This window comes from Sardina pilchardus, chromosome 17, assembly GCF_963854185.1.
Source record: "Sardina pilchardus chromosome 17, fSarPil1.1, whole genome shotgun sequence".
Taxonomy (NCBI): domain Eukaryota; kingdom Metazoa; phylum Chordata; class Actinopteri; order Clupeiformes; family Clupeidae; genus Sardina; species Sardina pilchardus.
The window spans coordinates 14,995,391-15,022,890 of NC_085010.1; the positions used below are offsets into that span (position 1 = coordinate 14,995,391).

General features: G+C 43.1%; 3 protein-coding genes across 3 annotated transcripts in view; 1 reads left to right on the top strand and 2 right to left on the bottom strand.

The window, feature by feature from the left end:
- Nucleotides 1-2,408, bottom strand: part of gnai1 (guanine nucleotide binding protein (G protein), alpha inhibiting activity polypeptide 1) — an 18,954-nt gene extending 16,546 nt beyond the window's left edge. Inside the window, exon 1 of the mRNA XM_062517771.1 lies at nt 1,801-2,408. Within this exon, the coding sequence (XP_062373755.1) occupies nt 1,801-1,918 (118 nt within the window). The 5' untranslated portion in view covers nt 1,919-2,408. The remainder of the gene's footprint in view (nt 1-1,800) is intronic.
- A 3,076-nt stretch (nt 2,409-5,484) lies between these two features.
- On the top strand, nt 5,485-14,903 carry cd36 (CD36 molecule (thrombospondin receptor)). The gene is made up of 12 exons (XM_062517479.1): nt 5,485-5,607; nt 6,063-6,223; nt 9,264-9,408; nt 10,103-10,258; nt 10,571-10,662; nt 11,417-11,466; nt 12,011-12,080; nt 12,787-12,971; nt 13,550-13,668; nt 13,952-14,025; nt 14,145-14,199; nt 14,322-14,903. The coding sequence occupies exons 1-12, from the start codon at nt 5,485-5,487 to the stop codon at nt 14,496-14,498; spliced, it is 1,407 nt and encodes a 468-aa protein (XP_062373463.1). The 3' UTR covers nt 14,499-14,903.
- A 3,996-nt stretch (nt 14,904-18,899) lies between these two features.
- sema3c (sema domain, immunoglobulin domain (Ig), short basic domain, secreted, (semaphorin) 3C) overlaps nt 18,900-27,500 on the bottom strand; it is a 48,777-nt gene continuing 40,176 nt past the window's right edge. Inside the window, exons 16-18 of the mRNA XM_062517810.1 lie at nt 26,300-26,367; nt 24,485-24,615; nt 18,900-19,387 (exon numbers count right to left, since the gene is read on the bottom strand). Of these exons, the coding sequence (XP_062373794.1) occupies nt 18,950-19,387; nt 24,485-24,615; nt 26,300-26,367 (637 nt within the window). The 3' untranslated portion in view covers nt 18,900-18,949. The remainder of the gene's footprint in view (nt 19,388-24,484; nt 24,616-26,299; nt 26,368-27,500) is intronic.

Here is a 27,500-nt window from a genome sequence, read left to right on the forward strand (position 1 = left end):
TGTGTGTGTGGGGGGGGGGGGGGGGGGGGGGGGGGGGCAGGGGGTGCAGTGTGACTTCAGCACCAATTAGCAAAAACGCAGCTCACACAATTTGCACAACCACCTGTCCATTATAATCTTTTAACCAGGTGTCATCTTAACTAATGAACAACGCAAATATCTTACCATCACACTGTGGACACACACACACCACAAGTGGGCCAGTTTCGATTGCAAACTGTAATCCACATTTTCCCCTTCACTGCATCAGTCTGGCATAAACTTTGCATGAGACACTGTTAATGAAACAAGTGTTTTTTTGCTGTGCAGTCCGCTACACTGACCTTTCAAATAAGGTTCAGGGCGTTTCAATTTCTGTAATAAAAGTATGCCTTAACTGCCATGCACTTAAAGACAGATCATTCAGTATGGAAGAGGTACAGACAGCTAACTAGCTAAGTGCAGTCATCTATGAAAACCCCATGATGACATGTCTAATCTCTAATTATCCCATATGGCTTCTAAACATAAGCCAACAGATGCGTTTCTTTGAGAAGAACAGCAAGGACAAAGAATTGTATTGGTCGTCCGGATTTAGGGCCTACACACATGGTATGCTACTTAATGTTTGGAAATGGCTTACTGTGGGTGATGATGGGTGATCAAATAAGGCCTTCAATGCATGGTGAAAGTAAAACAGTAGCCTATTAGTACAATGTAGCCTATTTCGAAGGAGCAATAGCTCTGGACTATTTAATATCGAAATAACACTACTATAGGACTTAGATCCTAGTACTGTGCTTTTGGTTTCAGTCTCCAAGGGTTTAACCTACTAGCCTATATCAAGACTCGTCCTGGACTGATCGCTCAAAAGATACAATACAAAATCTATACAGAAAATGGACCAACTTCTCCATAAATCATTACAAAAAAGAAACGTCAACAACGTTTATTAATACAGGCTGAGGCTATATAACGGAAGTTAAAGTTACGTTTCAGGAAACGACTAACGACAAATCCCAGCAATCGACATTCGTAAATTAAATAATAAACAAAGCCATTTCTCGACGGATCGCAGCTCAATTCTTCGGCGTGAGGAATTCTGGATCAACAGGTCCAATCAAGGGGGCACACTAATGCTGTTGGGGTATTGCAACACCCATGACATGGTTAAATAGGTGCTTAGCCAGTCTAACAGCTTGCATTCACACCCCAACACGTTTTAGGCCCTTTCAAAAGATGCACTTCCGTCCACCTCAATGTTTAGCACGCAGATTGAAATTCCCGAATGCAAATGCAAACACGCCAAAATGTCAGGAATTTCAACCACGATAGTTGGAAACAATGTACCATTCGGAATCGGTTGCATTGGCTACTTTGTTGCTTTGGTGTTGGGTGGTTACCCCTACCAACAACACTGATGTGGACAAGCGAGGTAACAGAGAACTTGATTGCCTTTTGTCTTTCCTTCACCGACGAAAATAAAATGGCAGATTCCTTCCCAATCAGAACTAAATCCATATATCCATCCATAAATTGGATTTACGCGAGTTATAGACTAATCCAGCCTTTCGCTATTTCCAATTCGGCTGGTGAAAATTTACACCGAGCACTGCATTGTGTAGCCTGAGCCCCCTTTCTCAAAGAGGCATTGGTGATTGGGGGGGGGGGGCATTCGTTAGAAATAACCATGTATGTTGGTTTTGTTTCAACGACTGAAAACACGAATTAAGTGCGTACAAGTTTTAAAACGAGATTAGAACAGCGATCCGCCATTCTTGGACAATTTCGTAAAGTTCTTGCGCACCATGACTGCCTTACCTAGAAGGAGTAGCTTGACCTCCCTTGCGGCTTTCTCTCCGTCGTCTCGCAAATTTCTGTCGATCATTTTACTGCGCTCCACCGCCGCCTTGTCCTCGGTGCTCAAGGTACACCCCATCCTTAAGCGATTCCCCCAGTCGATGAAAAGATAAAAGATAAAATATATACAAATCACACATGCAAGGGTTAAAAACGAGTAACTCCCGGAAAGCCACACGCCCTTGTGTGAAAAAAAACCCGATGGTCTAAAACAGTCTAAAAGGGAGATTCTCGATACAAAATGGAAAGGGGTGACTGCAAGCGTCCTCCGGTGCCCCGCGTATATTCCCAGTGTTCTCCGCCGTCTCGGCTCTTAATAAAATGTTAAAATAACGAGACCAAATGGACTGTAACGACGCCCTCTTCCAGCGCGTCAGCCTCTGTTCTCAGTCATCAAGCGATTGCTGCTTCCTGTTCTCATACATGGCGGCTCGTGCACGTGTGTTTGGCAGAAGGCACGCGCCTATATAGCTTCAGCAGCACATCACCGTACAGTCTGCGTCGTCGTAGACACGAAACTGATCATGGCTATGTCTGCTACAGTGCATCACTTGACTGCCCTCTGTACCTTCTCTCGTTCTCTGCCTCCAACAGCTGCCAACTCACCATGAAACCAGACGGATACTATTTTGGACACGTGTTTAGGCTACAAACCTGATAACAGTAACAGTAAGATATTGTCTATCACTTGCCAATGATCTCAGTGATTACATCATATTTTTCTAGTCCATTTCCCCCCCTTTCCCCTTTTTTCACTAGTATTGTAATCGGTCTGTTAGTGAAATATGTATGTCCTCGCCCATAACTCACTAGTATCTTAACCTTTACAATGAAGGTCAAATATTTCGTCAATGATCCACGATCAGACCATGCACCACAATCGAAAATCCTAATTGGTGATTATTTTTTCCCTACAATTTAAAATCTGGAGTTTTAGAACCTTCAGAAACATATGCCCAGAGATACCTATCGCACCACACCCTTGATATCTACTTGATTGACAACCTGAACCAAGCCTGGAATCTCTAGGAATCTGGATTACTAATGGTGATGATGTAATATGTTTAGGCAACACAGGGAAGGCGCATCATGGGCGCCTCATATTTTCCAACAGTGCATTCCTATGTGCACTGTGGTGTTTTACATGTCATTTCAATGACAAATATGGCTCTTAGGAAGCCTATGCAAAGCTGTGGAACCACCTCCGGCGATTTCCCTATACCTTTGCCCATGCAACAGGTGCACGCTGATGATGTTGGTGCTACTATAAACAGGCTGCTCCTCAGGCATTAAAACAACATCAATTACAACAACAACAACAAAAACCCACAGACGGAAAACTTTCAAAACCTGCCACTCTACAGAAACAGATCACACCATGGTCACCTCTGTCTAGTAGTGAGTGTGTTTAGCCCATCTGGCAGAGACTTAAAACTTAGGAGGATGTGTGAAACTGAAAGATCTCCAATTTTTTTGGAGCGATCTGGTGGTCACTGTTTGCAGGGCTCAAACTTGACACAGTTGTGGGCCTGGTCTGAGCGAGGCGAGGCAGAGAGCGGCGGAGCTCCCAGTGGGATGCTAATGACAGTGTGTACAGGCTGAACATGGCACAGCGCCGCCGATGGGCTCCCGGGGGAGGAGCCACGTCGAGGCCGGAGGTGGTGAGATGGTGGAACAGCTCCATCTAGAGTCAGACATTCTCTCTCTCTCTCTCTCTCTCTCTCTCTCTCTCTCTTTCTGTCTTGTCTTCAACACATGCACTCTCTCTCCCCCCCTCTCTTTCTCTCTCTCACACACACACACACACACACACACACAGAGAGAGAGAGAGAGAGAGAGAGAAAGAAAGAGAAACGGTGTCTCTATTGCTATGTATCTCTCTTGGTCTGAAGGTCGTTATCACAAACATCACACAAAGGTACTGAACTGTGCAGGGGTTACAGCACAGAGAGATGCATCCGCAGGGGATCAGAACCATGTTGAACTGCCACAAAGTGGAAACCGGAGAATGAGCCCCCTGCATGTGTGTGTGCTTGTGGAAATTCCTTGAATTTCCCCTTGGTGATTGATAAAGTATCTATCTATCTATCTATCTATCTATCTATCTATCTATCTATCTACAGTGTGTATATCTATCTATCTACCTATTGATCTATCTATCTATCTATCTATCTATCTATCTACAGTGTATCTATCTATCTATCTATCTACAGTGTGTATATCTATCTATCTACCTATTGATCTATCTATCTATCCATCTATCTATCTACAGTGTATCTATCTATCTATCTATCTATCTATCTATCTATCTATCTATCTACCTATCTATGTTCCCCCTGAACTGTGGACAGATTAAGGAAACACTAAAGAGAGCACCTGACGATGGCATGTGAGTCCCACCCGGCTTATTTATAGCTGTGAATGAGGGAAAGAACCTGTCTATTGTCATGGCAATAAACAAGTCATTCGCATAACTGAATGGCCCTTTAAGATGATGCGTAAATGTGAAGGACTGAGCTACTCCCTTTTATAATAGGAAACTGTAAAACAAATGTTATCATGTGACAACATTTTAAGGAAGAGGGAATCATTATTTACAGTCTGTGGAAAGTGTCAATATGGCAAATGTGGTAAAAAAAAAAAAAAAAGACGTGTAAAAATATGATTTTTTTTGCTCTCCGAGTGGATTACATTCATTCGAGTGATTTAGAGAAAAAGTTAATAGAACACCATTCTGACCCATTAGTAGTACACACCTCATTTGGTGCACTGTTTGAGACAGCTAACTAGTATGTATTGCATCTGCAAGATTTCAAATTTGCGTTACTCTGATGTATTTTGTGTATTACTCTAAATGGGCGAACCTGTGTTGGCAAATGTTCAGTTGATTCTATTTGGCAAATTCTGTTAAATGTTAATGTTAAAAGTTAGATGTTGGTGTTTGTTACTGTTGGTAGAAATTGAATTATTGTTTGAAGAGAATCTTATTTATTTTATATATTGCAACAGACAGATTGACCGCATGAAGCCTATTGATGGACCATATCCAAAATCTAATACAAAGCATCTATTTCCTCCTAAAACTTGATAGGGTTTTCCTGTCAATAGTCAAAGGTTGCAGTTCCAGAACCATAGAGAGAGAGTTGCGACACTTTGATTTTGCCACCATGCAATCAAAAGTTCAAGTTCAAAAATTGACTATTGACCAAGTGATTGGCCGTGGAAAAGCAACGCCATCTGTTTCCACAGTCTCTTTTGGGCGTGTTGCCACTCTGTTTTCTCTATCACTCTGGGCAGTTCATATAAAGGCTTTTCTGAAGTTCACAAGACTTCCATCTGTCCATATACAAGATCAGATAACTTTTTGTTGAAAGTCTGTTCATTTCCTTACAATCCAGTCATGTGATTATAATAGGACCCTTGATCCGCACAAAGAAGGCCCTTGGCATGGTTTTATCTCTTTGAGATAACTGATAATACTGTGGTGCAATCTCATGAACCTCTATCCCACCTGCTGTGGAGTTTGACCAAGTCTTGCTTACATAATTAGCGTCAGCTAATACTTGGGTGTAGAGTCTGCTGTGTCTCCACCTGTTCGCCAGTCTCTCCAGACTTTCCTTGTTACGGAGGTACATTACGTTCAACATGGGTTGCTGTAACGCGGTGCGTGGGCTCATCGCTGGGTCTGTGGTTGGGGCCCTGGTGGCTGTGTTAGGGGCGATACTTATGCCTGTGGGGGACATGCTCATCGAGTCCACGGTGACTAAGGTAAGTCAGAGTTACTGTTTTTATTTACTTTTCTTTTTTATATACACTTGGCTGTGCAGAAGTTTTCAAGTTGATGACTAGCTAAAATAAGTCAGAAATAACTCGGTGTTCTGCAACAAATACACCCTGTGGTTCAACTGATCTTAAGGACTGTGGTAGTGTAGAGGTTATGGAGCTGGGCTAGCATGCAGTAGCCTGAAAGTTGTTAACCCTGAGTTGCTCCAGGGACAGTAACATATATCAAGCCCCTGTAATATAGTTGATATATGTAAGTCACTTTGGACAACAAAAAAATTTGTCTGCTCAATGTAATGTGATGTAATGATAACATCTTGGTCTTCACTTAGACATTTGGTGAAAATAGATAGATAGATCCTTTTATAAATCCTAGGTCAAAGTGAGTACAGAGTATTCCAGTCAGTGAATGGTTGGTGACTTTTTGCCTTCCTCCGCAGGAAGCTGTGATTGAGCCAGGGACGACGGCCTATGACAACTGGGCGTCTGCTGGTGCTCCTGTTTACAGGCAGTTTTGGCTGTACGATGTATTGAACCCAGATGGAGTAGTGGAATTTGGAGATACGCCTATGGTGAAAGAGAGAGGACCATACACATATAAGTAAGTTTAAGTATACTTTTTTTGATTCCATGAGGGAAATTCGGTCTCTGCATTTATCCCAATTCGGGAATCAGTGAACGCACACACAGCACACAGTGAATACACAGTGAAGCGAAGCACGTATATAAATTCTTTGTAAGATTTAGACTCTGACATGGAATGCAGTAAATATAATTGGGCAAAATCAGCTTATTGAGACATTGCTTCCAAAGTATATGTGTGATTTCCAATCTTATTTTTGCTGTGCATGTCCAGGTCCATGATAGCTTTGTAGGTTGCATTTTACATACGTGGACAGTAACTTTAACTCTGTTTTCTACTTATCTATCATGTTGATATACACCAATCCACTTCAGGGCAGTTTTAGTAGGTCCTTGGCAATATTTTAACAATATGTATCATCTTATATTTGGAATATTGACTGCTTGATGACATCATCAATTCAACATGAGTGACAGTAATGGCCATATGCTGAATGCTCCAGGCATATCTGTAAAATGTTAGTACTCAAGAAGGCAAAATCATGTAAAAAAAAATATTATGCTGTACAGGAGAGTGTGTTGAACAACTCTGTGTTTTCAGAAATTAAATCGGATGTAAAATAGAGTTTGGAGACCCTAAAAAGCAACTGTCCATGTATGTGGACGTTGGGCAAAAATTAGATTTTGTAACTGGGACTTTTTTTTTTTTTTTTTTTCAAATATGATTTTAACTGCTTTAAATTACAAAGAAACAAACATTTGGTAAACATATTTATAAATAATGACCTAATTACATGTGGTCATGCCAAGGTGGTATGGTAATATGGGGTAATAGAGGGGTGGGTGGGTAGTAGAGGGGTGGGTATGAGAGTACTAGAGGGGTGGGTGGGGTAGTAGTAGAGGGGTGGGTAGTATGGATGTAGTAGAGGGGTGGTTGGGTAGTGGTGGTAGTAGAGGTGGGTAATATGGGGGTAGTAGAGGGGTGGGTGAGGGTCGGTGAGTAATAATGGGGGTAGTAGAGGGGTGGGCGGGTAGTATGGAGGTAGTAGAGAGGTGGGTGGGTAGTATGGGGGTAGTAGAGGGCTGGGTGGGTAGTATGGAGGAAGTAGAGGGCCATAGTTTCCAAATTTTCTGTCATTACATTTTATTCTTTTTTACCCCTTTGTTGCGCACTGTCCACATACGTGGACAGTAACATAACTTCTATATAAAAGCATATTTTTAAAAAATTCCAACTGATTTTCAATATTGGGCTCATATAGAGTAATAAAATCAATACTAAAAAAATCTAGACATTTTTTTTCATAATGCGTGCATGAAAGGGATAAGAAAACAGACAATTCTGTTGTGGTCAAAAATCTCCAGGCACACTCAGGTGTGAGAAAACACTGCAGGTTCATTCACGATACCGGGAACAGGTCACTAGCCACATCATAGCTCTGATAACACTGTTCAAAGATTTCTAGGGCAAGGCCCATCTTATACACGTTAGTTACATTGTGGCAATTCAAATCACATGGGTACAATGGTCTTTTCCAAAACTCCTCATACTTGCAAAAATACAAAAATACACACTTCTTGGAGATAGCATGTGATCCATGCAAGTCATGTGGGTACTCCAAGTAAGTGTGATAATAGGTCTATACAATACATTATACATCCTTCAGCATTTTCTTGTCGTAGCATGTTCTCTGTCAGGGTCTTCCTAATATTACTGCCTCTAGCAGAATACCCTTAGATTGTGACAAAAGGGGGTCGCATGACCTTTATTAGAAAGTCGTGACATGGAGAGAGCAAATGACAGACAAAGCAAAGTTGATGCACAGTATTAAATGTATAGAAAAGCATACACATAATATATGAAAATGTAATGTTGATCACCTCTATGTGATAAGATTTATTAGTAATCCAAAATTTCTACTACACTGTCAAAGCAGTAAACCTGCTAAAGGTTGATCAAATAGCATCACATTTTTGCTTGTTTTAATTTCCCAGTAACATATTTGTGACAATATTTCTTTATTATACATTGCCTGATATATCCCAAAACATATTAATGAATCTTTTTAGTATGTCTACAAACATTTACACATGACTGAGAAAAAAGGCTCTCTGCACAGCTGCCAAGATGAGACTTATTGATATTTAATTCTATCCATATCCATATATTTATTCCATTCTCAGTTTTCACTGAGTTCTCATAGAAATAGGCCATTCAGAGCTTGCATTCAAATACTGTATAATATAATATGTTTTATGGTAGTTAGTTATCTGACATCACAGTCAGCTGATATCACAATATCTTATCTTGGCTGCCTCAAAGGAGAGTTGATTGTTCTAACAGCCTTCCTGCAGGAAACATTTACTGTAGTCATGCACATGTTTTGGTATCCAAATATCAAGTCACATGAACACTTTATTGAGCAGTGGATTTTACCATTGTTGTTACCAAAGCTCCACTCTAGAATCTCTAGAAGCTCTGCTCTAGAATCTTTGGTTGTTCCTCCTTTCCTGAGGTATGCTCACAAACTAACTTATTCGGTTGGAATCATTCAAACATGTGCTTGTGCATATCACTTGAGTAATGCATTGTGGGCAATGACTGTGGACACTATGGGACTTGAAATATACTGAATCTGCAGATCATTTTACACGCTTCACTACACTACACTACACTACACTACACTACACTACTCTAAACTGCACAAGTTTTCCCAATCATGTGGCCTCTCAGTGGAGCTGGTGGTCAGTCCATACAGTCAAGTCTCTTACATCTAAACCCAAAGTAAACCATTTGACAGTAAACAATCTTCTGCAATTGAATTTTAAGATTAAGTGAAATATGTGATGTGTAAGATTATAAACAGTTCACACATGTTTGAGATATTGTGGCGTAGCTTATGATATGATATGGTTTCTTTAGCTTTTGATCTGTGCAGGCCTGTGCCCAACTTTGCCTGATATGTCAAACACTCTCCCTGGTCAGACACAATATTTTATGTTGGAAGAGGAGATACATTCGGAAGGTTTCAAACTGAAACTGTCTGCTTCAATTGCAGGACACGTTACCTGGCTAAAGATAACATCACAGCGCATGAGAACCACACAGTGTCATTCATCCTGCCAGCGGGGGCCATCTTTGAGCCCTCCATGTCTGTGGGCCCAGAGGAGGATGAGGTCACTGTCCTCAACCTGTTTGTGGCTGTAAGTCTCCATCGCCATGCCGACTTCACCACGTTGTTTATTTTCATACTGATACTGGTTATTGTTTCATACTGATACTGGTTATTGTTTACATTGCTATTCTCCTTAGTCGACACTAGTCTGATCAACTTTTTTAATTAGTTTGTATGTCGCTTTGGACAAAGGCATCTGCTAAGTCACATAACCGTAACCGTAACCGTAACCGTAACCGTAACGCCAGATCAGTCCCAGTAATAATGGGAGCAAGGATCCACGGTCACATGCGATTATTTTAACGGCACACTGACATCCAGTCCTCTGTAGCAACGTGTCTACACCTGTGCTATATCAGCGTTATTGTCATTTAGCTCTGGTTAGTGTTGATTGACGGCCTCAGAATTGTGATAGCATCATATTAGGCATAGAGGTGTTCGCCTTGGAGAAGTAGGTGCTTATTTTGTGCCCATATGCTGTTTTACTGGCCTACCTTTATAAATGAATTCTGGGGGCTCAGAGAAGAACTATGACCTAGCACAACCACATACATATCAGTGCCAATAAAAATGTTTATGGTTTATTTCCCCCTATATCTCAGATCGTCCACTCAGCTGTAGGCCAAATGTTTTGCAGTTATCCTTCCACTCTGGACATTGCTTACTGGATATAATTGTACCATGATAAAGAACACTAAAGAACTCTTTCCTTTGCTTTCCAGGGTGCTTATTCGCTAATTCCTGAAAGCGCACACGGTATTTTGAATACCCTCATAATAGGCTCAAATTCCTCACTCTTCCAGAGAAGGTCAGTCAAAGAAGTGTTATGGGGTTACAGAGACCCCGTTTTGGGTCAACAAGTCGGTCTCTTTTACCCGGTGAGTACCAGTTGCGCTTGCCACACTCTTAAAATGAATGTTTTGGAAACAACACAAACTGTGTTGTCCCTATCTGGACACAGAGATGTGTTCAAAAAACAACGCAAGTTGTGCTATTTTCAACACATATTGTGTAACAAATAAGAAAAGCAACGTCTTGGAAGCAACACAAACTGTGCTGTCCCTATTTGGAAGTTGTGTTGTTTTCAACACATTTGTTTTAAGAGTGCATTGTTTTGTTCATTCTATGAAATGTGTGTAAAGCAAGATAATGTAGCCTACTTACAAAAGAGGCCGACTTGTCTTTGTCAGTACAACGACACCTATGATGGGCCATACAGCATCTTCACGGGCAAGGATGACATCTCCAAAGTCTCACTAATAGACAAGTGGCAGGATCAAAGGTGACTCATTTTATGTGCTTCTCATTGGAATCAATAGCCTGTGAATACCCATACGATGCTTTGGCAAATTTGGGATTTGCTCTGCATGTCCGTCTGGCCAAGAGGCCATTGAAGCCCATCTCCAACGTCCCTAAAACACTGGCACGCAAATACATCGCTAATGGACGTATATTTTAACGGAATGAACAACTGCATTTAAAACCTTTGCTACACGTATGAAACGATTTGGTAAGAGTTTAATATACCAATTTAAGTTTAATTTCACTGCTAGTTATGCCCTAGTTTCCAGACCCACTCCCAGTTGTACAATTGTGAAGGTCTGGGTGTTGTCAGGCTATGGAAACATGCCATCACATTCACATCCATATGAAGAGTTCAGATGCAAACCCCTCTAAATCCGTATGACCACTTTTCTTGTAAATGAGCATTTTAAATCAGGCTCCTATAAGTTTTTGTCTACAAATCAATATTTTAGATCAGGATAAAGAGTGGTAGTTAACGGGTTTTGAAGCTAAATTGTTTGATTAAAGTAGTAAAAGTACACCATGTGTGTCTTTCTCTCATCATCGTTATCTCATTTTTTGACAGAGGTGACGTTTAGAGGCTTTTGCATCTGAACTCTCCATATGCTTTTCCAACCAGTATGGATATGCCTCTGTCTTACCAATTATAAAGTCGTGCCTTTGTTGTACAAAGTCACACATTTGTTGTATGCAAGTAACTTGTCCATTAACTTGTTGTATGTTTCTTACAGCACACTTTCATTCTGGGACGACAAATATTGTAATATGATCAACGGCACAGGTGAGGATAAAACACTCAGTCACTTTCTGTTGATGTTTTAGTTGACCGGTATGTCATGCGTACCAGTATTATCCTTGCTTTCAGTTATTTTCCCTGAAAAGATCATTAGATCACATAGAAGATTTAAAGCAACACTAAAGCACCTTTTCTCTGTCGCACACACGCTATTTGTTTATCCATCAAATAACAGACAAGGTAGAATATGTTGCATGATTTTATGAAAGTATGATGTATTGCAACATCGAAGCAAGTCAAATTTGTAGTTTCTGTCTTATTTCATCGAACTACAGATACACTACCCCACCTCGTAAAGTTACATAGTGCGGTTATAGCCGATAGAGGGCTGCAAAGTGAAAGAAGTATGCCGTTCACCCTGTTATGAGTTGATGAACCGCTGAAATGATTTTGGAAACATTATTTTAAGGTACGAAAAACTCTTTAGTGTTGCTTTAAGTGTCTTGACACAAGGAGGACTTTCACATTTGAGTCTGGATATGGCCAGTTTTGCTTACATTTAAAGTTGACTTCTCTTACCCTTTCAAAGATGCTTCATCCTTCCCTCCTTTCCTGGATAAGAAGACGCCTCTCTTTTTCTTCTCTTCGGACATATGCAGGTTGGCTTTTGGTAGAGTTCTCACTGTGTATGACATAATCATTGATAGATACAGTAGATAGATAGATAGATAGATAGATACTTTATTCTTACTTTTCTTCTTTTCTTCTATTCTTACTTTTCTTCCCCTTAGAATGATATGATTCTATCTACATTTTGAGTAATTCTGAGATATTGAACTTCAAAGTCTTAGAATACCATAAAGTTAAGGTATACTACTGATAGGCGGATATAATGTCAGAAAATTAATACAACTACAAGAAACACCTCACCTCAATTTTGACAAAAATGTCAGATAGAATTCTAAGGGCTGATTTTAAACGTATGAGAGGCTCTTCCTCACTCACCCCGGCACGTATTCATAAACATAGGAGTCTCATTCTAAAAAATACTCGCTATTGGAGTGATTATCAATATACTATTAAGTTAAACCCAATAGCTATCAAATAGTATATCATCTTTGCGTTGTTTTTTTGTAAGCTAAATTTGTAAAGCTCAACTTTTTTCGTATTGGTCAATGTTGAATAATCCTTATATTGTAAGACACACAACTAAAATGTATAGCTGATTACAAGTTTAGGCATATAACTTGACAGCTCTTCAGGTCTTACTGTAAAAAGCACTGCAGAATAAAGCATGCACGTCTCATTTTGACCATTAGGGGTCAGGCTGCACTAGTATAGTTCTGTGCTTTGTGTTTCCCGCAGGTCTGTCAGCGCTGTGTACTCTGGAACTTTTGATTTGAAGGGGATTGATGTGTACCGCTACATGCTGCCCCCACAAACCCTGGCCGCTCCCACCCAGAACCCAGACAACATGTGCTTCTGCCGGGACGCGCTGGTCACCAAGAACTGCACCATGGCTGGGGTGCTGGACGTCAGCTCCTGCAGGGGTAATAAGATAGATCATCCGTCCATTGATCCATCAATCCACCCGTCCTCCATCCATACTCATGCATTCATTTGTTCCTTCGTTAATGTTGTCATTCTGGCCAACCATTGTCAGTCTATAACTCAATCAGTAAGTCAGGGTGTGGGTCACTAATGGGGCTTTTCCACTGCATGATATCAGCTCAACTCAACTCGACTCGACTCATTTTTTTTGGTTTTCCATTAGCAAAAACTGGTACCGGGTACTATTTTTGGTATCACCTCTGTTGAGGTTCCAAGCGAGCCTAGCTGGTACCAAAAGGTGACGTTAATGACATTACAGTTGTTTTCTTCATTGTTGACATGGCAATCGGCCAGCCTATACTTTGTTGCAGTGGAAAACGAACATCCGGTACCACAATCGAGAAGAGTACATGTTGAGTCGAGTTGAGTGACAGTTTGGAGCAAAGATTCTAGAGCATTGCACTCCATGATCGTTGGTTTGGAGTTAGTGCTCTTTTAGGGTACAATTCTGTCCAGTGTGTCCAGGAACAGAGGTCAGAGTTCAAAGGTGAGAAACTTACGGTATCGTCCTCCACAGGCTTCCCGGTCTACATCTCCCTACCTCATTTCCTGCATGGCAGTGCATACCTGAGGCAAGCAGTGCTTGGTATGGGCGCCAGTGAGGAGCACCACTCTACTTACCTGGATGTGGAGCCGGTAAGGAACTGGGGTTTGACCTCTCATGCCAAAAAGGTCATGGTGGGCACACGAATACACACTCATGCGTGCGCGCGGACACACACACACACACACACACACACACACACACACACACACACACACACACACACACTCATACTACTCACACTGTATTTGTATTAGTTACTGGCTGACACACACACACACACACACACACACACACACACACACACACACACACGCACTGTTTGCATATTAGTTACTGGCTGATTAGCTCTCTCTATGTATATCTCCTACACAGATCACTGGTTTCACCCTGCGGTTTGCCAAGAGGCTCCAAGTTAACATGATGTATGGACCCTCGACAAAAATCACGTGAGTTCAGACACCTCCCTCATAGCATGTCCTACACGGTGGGTACCTCTGACTCACCATAACAACACTATGCTGACAGGTCAAGCTGCTTACTGTAACTCTTAAATATTCTCCCACAGGGCACTGAAAAATGTGAAAGACTACACTATCTTCCCAGTGGCGTGGCTGAATGAGGTGAGAACAGTTATGATTATTCCTTCACAATTCAAAAAACACCTTCTGTCTCCTTGTGCTTTGGGGGGGATTGGACCACTCACTCATCGTCATACTAAATCCCCATGTCTTTGTCCTTCCAGACGGCTGCCTTGGACGAGGAAACGGCCGACATGTTCAAGAAGGAGCTGGTGTCTCAAGTGGACCTGCTGGACAATCTCCAGATCGGACTGCTCTCCGTGGGCTCGGCTGTCTGCGTGCTCTGTGCGGTGGCCGCATGCGTGGTCAGCAGGAACAAGAGCAAGAACACAATAGCGTGATGGAGATCAACCAGAGAGAGAGACTGATGAAGAGAATGACTTCCGTCCACAGAATGACTCTTTGAAATGTCTGTCTGACACTCTGAGCCGTATACAGTATATCTGTGAGCGCCACGACACATTCATATTCGTGTAATATATAAACTTATTACACAGCCCTTCTTAATGCTATAGAATGCTCCATTCACTTGAATGGGCCTTCCCAATGTTCGGAGGTCTGATCATTTTTATATAACAGGAAAATGGGTTTTGTGTATTCTACAGCATTATGAAGAGCCATACAATAAGTGGGATAATGTATGGAACGGTTCACCCTGTCGAGCCTTATTTTCCTGATAATGACCTGCGTTCTATACATTATCCCTTACTTAAATGCATTAGTGGAAATATTTGAAGGTCTAGGAATCTATCAGCAATTGGTTCTGATGGATATATTTTCCAATGATTATTACAGTGTTATTTTCTAAATTACAGAACTAATTTGTTGTCACATATATGTTGGAAAATGTAAATTTAAACATATTTGCTGGAGTGTTCAACTAAAAAATATTTTATTTTATGTGCTTGCAAGTATTTTTTTTATTTTTTCCCCCTGTTGTTTATTGGCATGCTGCGCATATGTTGATACTATTTAATACTTGAATGTTAGATTAATACAGAAAAGAAATAAACAAGATATGGAACTGTCTGTGAAACATATTCAAACCTCAGACCTGGTTTCATTTCATTCAGGTGTGCTGGATTTCCCAAGGTGCCACACCTCACCTCTTTCAGATGAGTGTTAACGTCTTTATGACACTAGGGTCACACACACACACACACACACACACCGACTGTGACCCCCGTTCCCCTTCAACATCCACTTTGGAGTCATTCTCACCAGCAGGAACAGACCAGTGCTTTGTGCACTCAACGGAGAAATGTATTCAGTCTCTTTTCTCTTACCTCACCTGGGCATTAAATCAAAACATGATCAAGGGAGAGAGTGAGAGAATGAGAGAGAGAGAGAGAGAGAGAGAGAGAGAGAGAGAGAGAGGAGAAACAGAGACAAGGGGAAAAAGAAAGCTTTTGAATTATTATTCCGTGCATAGCAGTCGGGTTTGTTTAGTCAGAAAGCAGTGGCGTTGCCCCCACAGAAGCTTGCACTTAGAGTTTTATGGTTTTTAAATGAGGTTGGCTCGCCTCCGCTGGTTCTTCGATTCCCACTGGCTGCCGTCTGTTCTCTCGCGCTCTCTTGGCTCAGCGGGGGGGAATCACACGAGAGCAGTTTTCCCCTGGATGGCAGTCTGGCGGGCCGACAGACGACTCCTACCTGACCCCTCGCCCTTCAGTTGTCTCTGCTGACCTCTGGGGGCTTCGGTCGCCTGATAAGGTCAATGAGGTCATGGCGACGCGTCAAGATTGCGGCGTGGGTTTGGGGTTAGTCATAAACGGTGCGGTGTCTGGACTGAAGGAGTTCCTCTGCTTCAGAAAGGTCATGTGGGCGATAAGCTCGTACCACATGCACATCATGCCTGACGTATGTGGTAATTACATCCACCAAGGAGGTTATGTTTTCATCAGGGTTTGGTTGTTTGTACGTTTGTTTGTCTGTTTGTTAGCAAGATTAACTCAAAAAGTCATGGATGGATTTCGATGACATTTTCAGGAGAGGTTTGAAATGACCCAAGGAAGAAAACAATAAAATTTTGGGAGTGATCCGGATCACCGTCACCGTTGCTGGATCCAAGAGGCGGTTATGTTTTCACTTGGTGGAGGTCTGTGCTCTCGGGAGTGCTTTACTAGTTCTAAAATATCATAGTTCCATGCAGGAGTATGAGAGTGCACTGAATGCTTGGGAGAATCAGAGTGAGTGCTTGAAGTGACAGCCATTCCAGCATTGAGAGGTTGTTACAAAATGGCTGCCTGTCTAGCTGATGTACTGTAGACTGTTTATTTAAAGGAGGATTTTATTTTGAGGGAGACAATGTCCTGCTGGCGACCATGTGATATCACTGCATAGATTCGATCAGAATTGTCATTTTATTTCACTTCATAAGGACTTTTAATATAATATAATAGAGTTGATAGAGGCTTTTAGTCATCTTTGTAGTCTAGTCTACCTTGACGCTGTATAAGACGTCTACTGAAAATGCAAAAAAACGTATCTGCAAATGTGCGTCGTATCTTTATATTGAATGTAGACCAATCTAAACCTGGGTTTGCTGTGAGTTTACTCTTAGCTGTATTTATTCAAGCATTCATTACATTAATAATAAATAGAAATACACAAATGTTCAGGGTCAGATTTGACATATTGACATTCACTGTGAAGACAGTTTCATCTGCATCAAAGGAGTCAAGATTTTGCAATCAATGACTGATGTATTTTGAAAAAATAACTTTATGATTGAAACATGACAAAATGAAATGTGCTGTGTAATTCTCTGCCAATTGCAGATACTGTCAAAATATTGGAGAGATTATGTTAAAATTATATACACTTTACCACATTTTAATGACACACATACACTTGATATTTTACAAAAAAAAAGACATAAGTTACAGCGACACAAATATTAATGAAAAAAAAAAAAAAAAACTGTACACACAACCAAGGCTAACATTTTCTACATCCTCTATACCTGTTAGTCTACACAGACGACTGGAACACAAGCGGGTAAATCATTAACAAGAAGATGGCCTTCATGCCCAAACACATGTGGCTGGATAGCAAAACTGTGCGTGACAAGGCGCTGTATTGACATTCAGTGTTCTTACACCACTCTTAATAATGCTGTGTGTTGTAAGATTCAGTTGTCCTTCCAGAAATCTTTATATTAATCTCTCAGGGAAAACATTAGCTATAAACCAATACGGTCGGGTCAGTCCAAACAAACAGACAGCTTATAGTTCAGTGTACCTTTGTGACACTTACATGTGAAAGTATTTCGTACATTACTCATGCTATCTCAGTTTTTTTTTTTTTTTTTTTTTTTGAAACACGGAAGTCTTTTGTATCCTGAAAGCTTTCCACCGGTGAATGCGTACACGCAGGTATGTGACGACGTGGAATAAAGTATGGGTTTTATCGGTGAATGCGCACATGCAGGTGTGTGACAACGTGGAATAAAGCCTGCGCCCAGCGAGTGGGTTTCTATGGAAGCCTGAGGTCCAGCAAGTGAGGTGGACTGTGTCTGCTTCTTCCCACAGATGTCTGTCATTACACACACACACACACACACACACACACACACACACTTGTCTTGGACATCTGGGGGGCATCTGAGAGCTCGTGTACTTTGGCCTGTCCACCATGTTGTAATTTCCATTGGTGAGGCGCTCTTGTTGGGGAACATTTGGGTCTGCCAAATCATCTGCAGTAAAGCGGAACAGCCTGTCGAGATGAAACAGGAGTTCTGTCCAAGAGCCCCTTATGAAGGCGTAAATTGTGTACTGTTCGCAGTCCCTCTTGGAGGACCTGTGTGTTTGTAATCTTTGTAAACTGAGTCGAATAGCTTGCACAGAAAAAGGGAATAAAAACGACCTTTATTTTTTAAGATAACCCCGTCGTTTGCTAGCAAGCTTTGCCACGGAGCGCTAAATTTCTGTAAACAATTTGTAGTATGTAATCATGTTGAACGCTTAGTTGCATTTGTTGAATGCTTGTCAAAACAGAGGAAAAACAGCTAGACTTTTCATCTAAAGCATGCAAGTACGGCATCTCAGAACAAACAATGGCACATATCTTATATGCATGGACCAACGCCTTCTTTTACTTGAAGCCAATATTACTGCAGCTTGGTTTTCTATAAACACCAGGCCATGCTTGCTTGTCTGCAGTCTCGTGTTGTGTATTGCTAGCCAGGAGATTTCCTGAGAGGGAAAGTGTCCTCTCACCCACTGCACACAAGTGACCCAAGTGCAGGGTGCAGATGGTGTAACAACTGTGTGTGTGTGTGTGTGTGTGTGTGTGTGTGTGTGTGTGTGTGTGTGTGTGTGTGTGTGTGTGTGTGTGTGTGTGTCTGTGTCTGTGTGAGTGTTGGCATAGGTCACAGTCACTGAGTACCTCATGCACGTAAGACTACTGTAGAGGCATTGCAGGGAGCACATCTCTCTCTCTCTCTCTCTCTCTCTCTCTCTTTCTTCAGTGCCGTCATGACTCCCTCCAATGTGTGGGCCCAATGCAGTCAGGGGCAGCCCGGAACATAAATGTCTAAAAGAAGTCCATTGGAGCGCGGCGTACCCGAAGGAATACCCCAGATGCTCGGGTCAGTCAACCCCCCCCCCCCCCAACCCCACCCCCCAAAACAACCCCTCCCTTTGTCCTCCTTCTCTCCTTCTTTCTCCACCCAAACACTACCACCCTTCCCCCCCCCATCCCACCCCATCCCACCCCATCCCACCCCGACCTAAGCCGCCGGCAGGTGGTTCCTGCGGTTCTACTCCAGCGGCAGGTGGTTCCTGCGGTTCTACTCCAGCGGCAGGTGGTTCCTGCGGTTGCGGCTCTTGGTGCGGTCCAGCAGCGGCTTGAGCTTGCCCAGCTTGCCCATGTCGCCCCTGGCGGCGGAGGAGGAGACGACGGCGGGCGCCAGGCCCTGGAGCTGCTTGCGCTCCTTGCAGTACTGCTGCACGGCGAGCGCGTCGGCCGGCGTGAACGCCGACACCAGGGCCTTGGGGTGCAGCGCGGCCGCCGCCGCCGCCCATCCCCACGGCGACTGCTGCTGTTGCTTGCCGGCACTCAGTGCGCCCACCAGCGCCTCGCTCAGCACGCGCAGCCGCAGCTTGGCCACCGTGCGCTTGAAGCCGTTCTCCGTGGTCAGGCAGTAGTAGAGGCCCTGGTCGGACGGCTGCACCGAGCGGATGAGCAGGCCGTGCTCCGTGGACACCACGCGGTCACCCAGCTTCACCTGCAGGGAGGGAGGGAAGGGGAAGAGAGAGAGAGAAGGGGGGAGGGAGGGAGTGAAGGGGAAGAGAGAGAGAGAAGGGGGGAGGTGAAGGGGAAGAGAGAGAGAGAGAGAGAGAGAAGGGGGGAGGGGGAGTGAAGGGGAAGAGAGAGAGAGAAGGGAAAGAGAGAGGGAGTGAAGGGGGAGAGAGAGAGACAAGGGGGGAGGGGGGTGGGGGGTGAAGAGGTTAACGACAGTGGTGTTAGTGGGGTACGAATTGTCATGAAATAATGGTCCCGTAGGATTTTTTTGCTAAAATTGATTTTTTTGTTTTATTCGCTTTATTTGGGGTCCTACTGTTGAAAAATGACGGGGTGCAAATTTTCGGACCCCGTTTTGCCCTTCCTCTGGGGGGTGCTTTCTCACCTTGGCCAGGATACTGACTGCAATCATACATCTACTAATAATGATCACATTTTCACAATCTTGGTGTCAATTTAGGGGTTATTGAGGATGCTGAGTCCATTTATGACAGTTCATTGTGATCAGAAGTTGTTATGACTAATTTTTACATAACATTGCAGTAATAAAGGCAAATCCAATGGGGCAAAGTCGCCAAACAGTAAGTGAGCTCATATCTTGGGAACGCTTTGATGTATGTCAACGAAACTTGGTCACATGACAACTGACCCCCTCCCAAGGGTACACAACAAATTTGGTGTAATTTGGCCACTGGGGGGCGCTATAATTAGCGAACCTGCGTTTAGGGATTACAGTATATCATGATGACGTTGGTTAGCAAAAAAAATCCAATGGCTATACTCTTCATACTCATATTGATGATCATTGCAAATTTTACCCACTCATTATAAACAATTGCCCATTTTGGATTTTCCTGAAAGAGAAACTAGATCATCAGCAGTCAGAACTTTGTTTGGCCCCCTCATTGCTGCTTACCAATTTTTGTCAAAGATAACTATTTCAACACAAGATGTGTCTTTTAATTCTGTCTGATGACACAAAGCTGAGAATCCCATTGCTAAGATACAGACAGAAGATACAAGAAGACAAAATTATCAAATGAAGACAAAATTATCAAATGATGCCATTTGTAATGTATCCCTTTTAACCCTATGAGCCCTATTGACCAAGTGCGTCAAAAAACACTCCCATTCTTCTCTGTTACATTGCTCTGCCATTATTAGTTGCAGCGAGATGAAGCCCTTATTGCACAAAAGAGCGGAACTGGGGCTTTCCAACGAGACTAAACACTTGTCATTAAATTAAATCAAAGTATATCATATTTATAGTCTATACTGCTCTCTGCGTTCACCCGCACATCCATTACTCTCGCTTGAATTACTCACGAACCCGGGATCGCACAGACTTGCACGCATATCAGATGAAAGAGGAGAAACAGAGCTTTCCATTGATACCAAATACATCGATCCTTCTGTGTTATAAAAATAGACAAAGTGACAAACAAATAATAATGTCATATAGCTTAGGCTACCATTACTCTCGTTTGATTTACTCTTGAACCAAAGATCAGAAAGCTATGGCACACATGTCAGATGAAAGAGGAGACACAAAGCTATCCACAGATACCATACAACCTTCTAGGTCATGAAAGAGACGAAGTGACAGCAAAATAATAACTTCATTTAGCTCCACTTACCCCATGTTTTTGTGTGTTTTTTGTGGCATAATAGCTTATGTTCATAATCCAACATTATCATGTGTTTCTCTGTGGCAAGGCACGTTCATAATCCAGTTTTGAGATCCTAGCAAATTCCTGTATGGTATCCAATTCAAGACTCATATTGCATCCAAATTTGTTTGACAAATAAACACTTTTTTTGCCTTTACTTTGTTTATTGCGATGCAGTAAAAAGTTATTATAGAGAATCATCATGTGTGCCACGCAAACAAGTCAGGTTAGATCAGCTCGTGTCACAAATATGAAGCACAAAAAGTGTCAAAAAATCATTTCTCATCACTATATCAAAATTGCCATTTATTTCTGTAAGGCACACACCACATATTTCTGTAAATTGCTCAGCTCCAAAGTATCCCTCCACCATGGTTCTTGTATTATGTAGCATGTGTGAATGGCACTTACAATGACCTTGATAAATGCTTCTAACTAAAGGTAGTGCAAATGCCCTTAAAACAGCCTAGGGCTCATAGGGTTTCTCCTATCCTTTGGATTTGAAAAACCACCTTATTTAGAGAGCTAGAATTTTACATGTGATTTTTCCTCTCTCATCTCTCGGTTTAGATTTTCTTGCTCCAAATTTCAAATTGAAATCGAGACTTTCATATAACACACACTCTTCAGTTTACTGATAGTGAAACATTTCTGGGGTATTTTGTGTCATACTGCTTGTCACACTTAAGTTGTTTACAAGAAAAAGATAATTTTCTCATTTCATCCGATATTGATTTTCATACATTTTTACATAACGATTTTTAGCCATCCATTACAAATGGCATCATTTGATAATTTTGTCTTCTTGTATCTTCTGTCTGTATCTTAGCAATGTGATTCTCAGCTTTGTGTCATTAGACAGAATTAAAAGACATGTCTTGTGTTGAAATAGTTATCTTTGACAAAAATTGGCAAGCAGCAATGAGGGGGCCAAACAAAGTTGTGACTGCTGATGATCTAGTTTCTCTTTCAGGAAAATCCAAAATGGGCAATTGTTTATAATGAGTGGGTAAAATTTGCAATGATCATCAATATGAGTATTAAGAGTATGACTAGCCATTGGATTTATTTTGCTAACCCAACATCATCATGATATACTGTAACCTCTAAACGCAGGTTCGCTAATTATAGCGCCCCCCAGTGGCCAAATTACACCAAATTTGTTGTGTACCCTTGGGAGGGGGTCAGTTGTCATGTGACCAAGTTTCGTTAACATACATCAAAGCGTTCCCAAGATATGAGCTCACTTACTGTTTGCCGACTTTGCCCCATTGGATTTGCCTTTATTACTGCAATGTTATGACAAAATGAGTCATAACAACTTCTGATCACAATGAAACTGTCATAAATGGACTCAGCATCCTCAATAGCCCCTAAAATGACACCAAGATTGTGAAAATGTGATCATTATTAGTAGATGTATGTGTGCAGTCAGTATTCTGGCCAAGGTGAGAAAGCACCCCCCAGAGGGGGGGCAAAACGGGGTCAGAAAATTTGCACCCCGTCATTTTTCAACAGTAGGACCCCAAATAAAGCAAATAAAACGAAAAAATCAATTTTAGCAAAAAAATCCTACGGAATTACAATTCGTACCCCACTATGTGGTCTAGATATCAGTGTAACAGACTCTCCAATCATTTGGGAGATCATTACAGTGGTAGTATGTATACTGTGATGTAGTCTAGTTAGTTGTAGTGGGTGTACACTGTGATGTAGTCTAGTTAGTTGTAGTGGGTGTACACTGTGATGTAGTCTAGTTAGTTGTATTGGGTATACTCCTACTGTGATGTAGTGGGTATACTGAGATGGTGATGCTTTTTAAGTGGGTATACTGCTTAGTCCTGCGTATCATGTAGACTATGGCATTAGTTACCAAGCTGCTCTACAGACACTATACTGAGGTGGGAGACTAGAGGTATGACAGCTATGTTAGGCTGGGTGAACCCTTTCTGTCCTGCCAGTGAATTTGGATTTCGCCCGGCAGCTCAGGCTGGAAATCTGCACAACTATTACCCCCCTGCTTCCTGTCCACAAATAGCTTATCCCAAAAATGCAGCAGATCGTTGGTCTGATTGGTTGAAGGATTATCCAAGCGTATGGAGTCGAACTATGTCGGACGATTTGAACGATGCCAATGGAGCTCGACAGTCCCGCCCCTCCTCCGAGAGAGGATGCCTCTCGTGCAGTAGTCATAAAACACAGATTCCCCATTCTAATCTTAAAAGATTGAGCTTAGTATGGTGATAGCCAGACTACAGACGTCACAACCTAAGGCAATCATTAACATGGTCATTTGAACTAAGACTCTACTGTACGTGCTTCTCTCTACTGTGCATGCTTCTCTCTGGACAACATTCAGTGCTCAGTCAAGCCTTAATATGTAATCTGTTTCAAGATTTATCCAAAAGATATTGAGAAGTTTTTAAATAAAAAAGACTGAATTTGGCTATTCGTCTGTTTGTACGGTATGCCTGTCGGCAAGACAACTTAAAGTACTATCAAGCCGATGTTTATGAAACTTGACATGGGCCCAGTTACTTTTGGGTGTTTATCAAGATAAAGTGCCTGGGCCTTAGCACTATCTGACTGCCCTTCTAGTTGAAGAAATTGTTTATCTAATTCTTTGTTGTCTAGAGTCTGCCAAAGAGCAAAGACGTTCGTGCCACTGAGAGTCTTTGATAACTCCACCTAAGTCCGCGATCTGATGATGGCGCCAGGCCAAAACAATATCGCTTAATAAAAACATCGACATAGAGCCAGCTTGTGTGGCACTTCTCTGCCAACTCCACCTAGGAACCAAGGTGCCCCCACGTACCCATTCTCACCGCAGTCACGTATGACATTCACGAGCCGTAAAAACCCCAAGCAAAAGTCAAAGCCATAAAACACACAGGTGCTTCCGCGGCTCGCCGAGCATACGTTATCTCTTAACGACCCGACCGTTTCCCTGGAGGGACAGCAGCCAATATCGGGAGGTGTCAGTTATCCCGAAAATGTGGGCCACAGGGGACGTGCCTCTCGTTAGCCGCGCTCGGAAACATCTGAAACAGTTTGGTCTGGAACGCCACCTATGACACCGCGCTTGTTAGAGGAGCACGGGCGGGCGGGCGTCTTGGGAAGGGACAGGCCTTTTCCCGTCCAACATCGACGGCTGTGATCTCAGCCGACTGTTTTGACAAGGTTTGACGTGAACATCTGGAGCTTGGACGCGAACAGATAGCATTAAATAGCGCACGCTAGCCCTTTTGCAACATGAAAAGCCGAGCGAACGGAGGTCAAACAATGGGCGCGGAGTTTTTTTTTTTGTGTGTGTGAGTGTGTTTTGCGATATCTGACACAATACAGCATTAAGTGCAAAAAGGGAGAGCGGCTGAGCGATCTTGGCTGTGAGAGCGAGCCGTTTGGCTGACCTCTTTCCGCCGGTCGTTGTCTCTCTGGATGAGCCACTTGATAGAGGCCTGCGGAGACTTGGGCATGCACTCCAGGAAGGTGGTGTTGTTCCTGATCCCGTACTGGGCCAACTCCGCCGCATTCCTGTAGGCTGAAGACGAGACGTCGGAGTCAGTTAGTCACTCACATACTCACACACTTACACACACACACATGTGCTGCTCCGTACTGTACGTATGCGCACAAACACTCACACTCACATCCTCACACATTCACACACTCACACACCGGACGCATGCGTGTGCACACACACACACACACACACACACATTCCACCCCACACACGTACACAGACTTGGACACATGCGTACGTCTTCACACACACACACTCCCATTCAAACTTAAGGGAGACCAACTGTGCCTCGCTGGAATTCGCAAGCTGACATATGGCTACACTAAACAGCTGTGAGTAAGTAAGTGTGAGTATGGGCTCTGTGTAAATTCATGAGTGTGTATGAACAACTCTCTCTCTCTCTCTCTCTCTCTGTGTGTGTGTGTGTGTGTGTGTTTCTGTGTGTGTGTCCTGAAGAGCCAGGTCAAAGTTGACTGTGTGGCCAAGTGGAGGCTGCGCCAGGCCCCTGCACCTTTCAGTGCAAACCTCAGGCTTCAGGGACTCCCAGATCTGGCTTCCAGTTCCTTAAGTGGAGGCTGGTGGGGCGTGTGTGTGTGTGTGTGTGTGTGTGTGTGTGTGTGTGTGCGTGTATGCGTGTGTGTGGGTGCGTGTATGTACATCTGTGTGTGTGTGTGCGTGTGTATGCATGCGTTTGTGTGTATGTGTGTGTGTATGTGTGTGTGTGTGTGTGCATGCATGTGTGTGTGTGCGTGTTTGTACGTCTGTATTTGTGCGTGTGTGTGTATGCGTGTGTGGGTGCGAGTATGTACGTCTGTGTGTGTGTATGTGTGCGTGTGTACAGTATGTGTGTGTGTGTGTGTGTGTGCATGCATTTGTGTGTGTGTGTGTGTGTGTGTGTGTGTGTGTGTGTGTGTGTATGTACGTCTGTCTTTGTGTGTGTGCGTGTGTGTATGCGTGTGTGTGTGACACGGAGGGTGGAGGGGTTTCGCCTAATAATCAGCCGTCTCATCTGCTATTCCCGGTTCCAGACACACGGGCTGTCAGTCAGCTGGACGGATGACAGTGCTAAGACTAATTAGCTGGCGTGACCCCAGCATGTGCTGAGGGGTCCCCGCACGACGCGGAGCGGAGTGCCATGCTGCGAACAGGAAGCGGAACGGTGACGTGGCGGAGAGGGATCTGTGGGGGCGTAACGTCTTACAGCACCCAGAGGGGACAGCTGGGGTCATCTCATATGCGGAGACGCTTCCCAGCAGCCCGTGGGGCTGGGGTGTGGTGTGTGTGTATTTACTGTGTGTGTGTGTGTGTGTCTCTGTGTGTGTGTGTGTGTGTGTGTCTTATTAGAGGGTCTGGATTCAATGCAGTTACACATGTACAGTGTACACATTCACTGATGATGAGGAGGGGACCTAAGTGAAGACAGCAGGCGTGGAGCGGATCGTTTCATCGAGCCACATGCCGCCTTTTTGGCACAGCCGTATAGCTGTGTGGATGTGTAATAGAACTGATCCTGACTTGATGCAATTTGACTTGAAAGCTTAATGACAATGGGGCAAATGAGAGAGAGACAGGTCCAAAAAAAGAAAGAAAAGAGAGAGGCAGAAAGAAACAGATCAAAGATGGATAAAAAAGAAAGAAAGGGGAAAAGAAACACAAAAAAAGAGTGATAGATGGGTATTGCATAAGAATGAGGAAGACCGACCCTTGAGGTTGAACCCTCTGCACTGGGTTAGTGGGTTGCCGTGGATGATGTCCTGTCTCCGACTGCGCCTGCATGATCGACACACACAAACAACAGCACAGTCATCCATCACTGTCACACCTCAGACATAGCGTGCCTTTACCCTTCAAACACTGTTTTGTAATGTGGCTAACACATGATCTACAAAAGGATCCGGCTCAAAGGGAAAACAGTGAATACATTTTCTGGTGGCGAGCTCTCGCGTTTCTCGAGTAGCCGGTTGTGTCAATAGCAAGGAGGATGCAATTTGAGCCAGAGAAACTCCGCCGCCGCGCGAGGTGGGTTTTTCACAGTAGTTTCTCTCAGATACGAAACGGCCTTGAGACACCAAAAGCAACAGGATAAGTAAACGGTACGACGGATTCATTTCCCGCAACGTTCTCCGAGGAGCAAGGCGGCTGTTCCTTAGTTCTAAGCCCAAACCAAACTTGAACTGCGGTTGACTGATTTCCCCCGAGCAGCTGTTGTTGTTGAACAGCAGCAGGGGGGGTGTCGGAGAGGGCACTGAATATGAAAAATGAAGCCATTTCCCGCCAATTACGACTCGAGCCAAAGCCGCCAAGAATGAAAATCCATTCTTTTGTCACACACTGAAATAGGAGCAAGCTGAGTGGTCAGCATGTTTTCATCGCATTAAAGCGCTTCCCAGCTAACTCTGCAACGCATCTTGGGTGTGCGCAACACATTGCATCCTCCCCCTGCTCCACCGCCACGCAGCTTAAGAACCAGAGGCGATTAGCATTAAGCTTTATATCGTTAGAAAACCAGTCATGTTTTTGAATGGTCATGCATCATTCCCTCAGTTTGCCTTGAGATGGGAGAAATACGGATTTCAATGAAACCCATGAATAGGACTTCCTGCTTTTCGGTGATGTAAAATGATGATTTTTACATCATTGAAAGCAGGAAGTCCAACATTGATATCCGTATTTCTCCCATCTCATCGACCATTCAAAAACATGACTGGTTTTCTAAAGATACAAAGCTTAATGCTAATCGATGAAGTGTCCCTTTAAGAACCAGAGGCGATTGAACAGGGGAAGCTCAGCCTCCTCTAAAATCTCACGGAAAATTGCATCAAATAATGCCTACTGCGTTAGCCAGCCAACTATTTCAACTAGAACAAATGTGTGTAAAAAAAAAAACGTGTTCAACTTCAACA